We start from the raw sequence: 902 nt of genomic DNA on the forward strand, positions 1-902 counted from the left end.
TGGATCCGTTGTTGATCAAGATGCTCTCCCGGATGGTGAGGGTGCAGTAGTACCACACCAGGAGGAAGTTAAAGACGGCATCTGTCACCCTGGGGGGAAACGACCTGGGGTGTCAAGGCGGCGGCAGAGGCACTGTTGGGGGCACAGGCACCGCGACAGCCATCGCCGCGGGATGCCCACCCACCCCATGGGCAGGGAGACCCCCTCCGCCATCCACCACGGCCACAGTGAGACCGCAGCAGCCAGAAAAGCCATCCCACCTCCAGGGCAGGGGCCAGATCCTTCGTCAGGATCTCCTGTTCGGCTCTGGACCCTTCGGGAGGGGAGATGAGGACGCAGGGGACCGGGGAGGAGAGCTCTGCCAAGCACCTGACACAGCATCCGCGCCAGACTCACCTGGAGTTGAGGAGGAACCGACAGGAGAAGGAGACAATGAGTAAGATGATGGTGAGGTAGAGCTTGAACTTCTCGTACTCATCTTTATACGCGAATCTGCGGGGAAGCACAGGGAGAGGCTTGGAGCTGGTGGATGCTGGAAGGCTCCGTCTTCCCACCCCCCCTGGCTGGACAAAAGTGATGGGAACCTCTGGGACATGCTCAGGAAAAACCTCCTCCCCTGGGCTCTTTGGAGAGGAGAGCACCCCAGGCTGCTCTCACACAGCCTCTGGGCACCCCCCAACCCTGCCAAGCTGGCGGGGGGCCCGGGGGGAAACTGGGCAGCGGGGTGTCTGCTCAGCTCTTCAAGGGGAGGCCTGGGGACCCGAGGGAGGGGGACATGGGCTGGGCAGCGCTGGCGTTAGTGTCCCAGCACGTAGGGGTGGTCTCGTGGGCCAAAACTGGCTGTTGGTGTTTCCCCAGGGGAGGAGGAGGGGGGTCTCCAATGGCTGCACAGAAAGTCCCTA

General features: G+C 62.7%; 1 protein-coding gene across 1 annotated transcript in view; it reads right to left on the bottom strand.

The window, feature by feature from the left end:
• Positions 1–3: 3 nt before the first annotated feature.
• The window catches only part of LOC104471571 (transmembrane protein 120A-like), a gene marked incomplete at both ends in the record, with an annotated part of 2495 nt that continues 1596 nt past the window's right edge, over positions 4–902 (bottom strand). Inside the window, 2 exons of the mRNA XM_010086950.1 lie at positions 4–89; positions 397–492. Coding sequence (XP_010085252.1) covers positions 4–89; positions 397–492 — 182 coding nt within the window. The remainder of the gene's footprint in view (positions 90–396; positions 493–902) is intronic.

Source organism: Pterocles gutturalis, unplaced genomic scaffold (genome assembly GCF_000699245.1).
Source record: "Pterocles gutturalis isolate BGI_N339 unplaced genomic scaffold, ASM69924v1 scaffold33406, whole genome shotgun sequence".
In the NCBI taxonomy this organism is placed as follows: Eukaryota; Metazoa; Chordata; class Aves; order Pterocliformes; family Pteroclidae; genus Pterocles; species Pterocles gutturalis.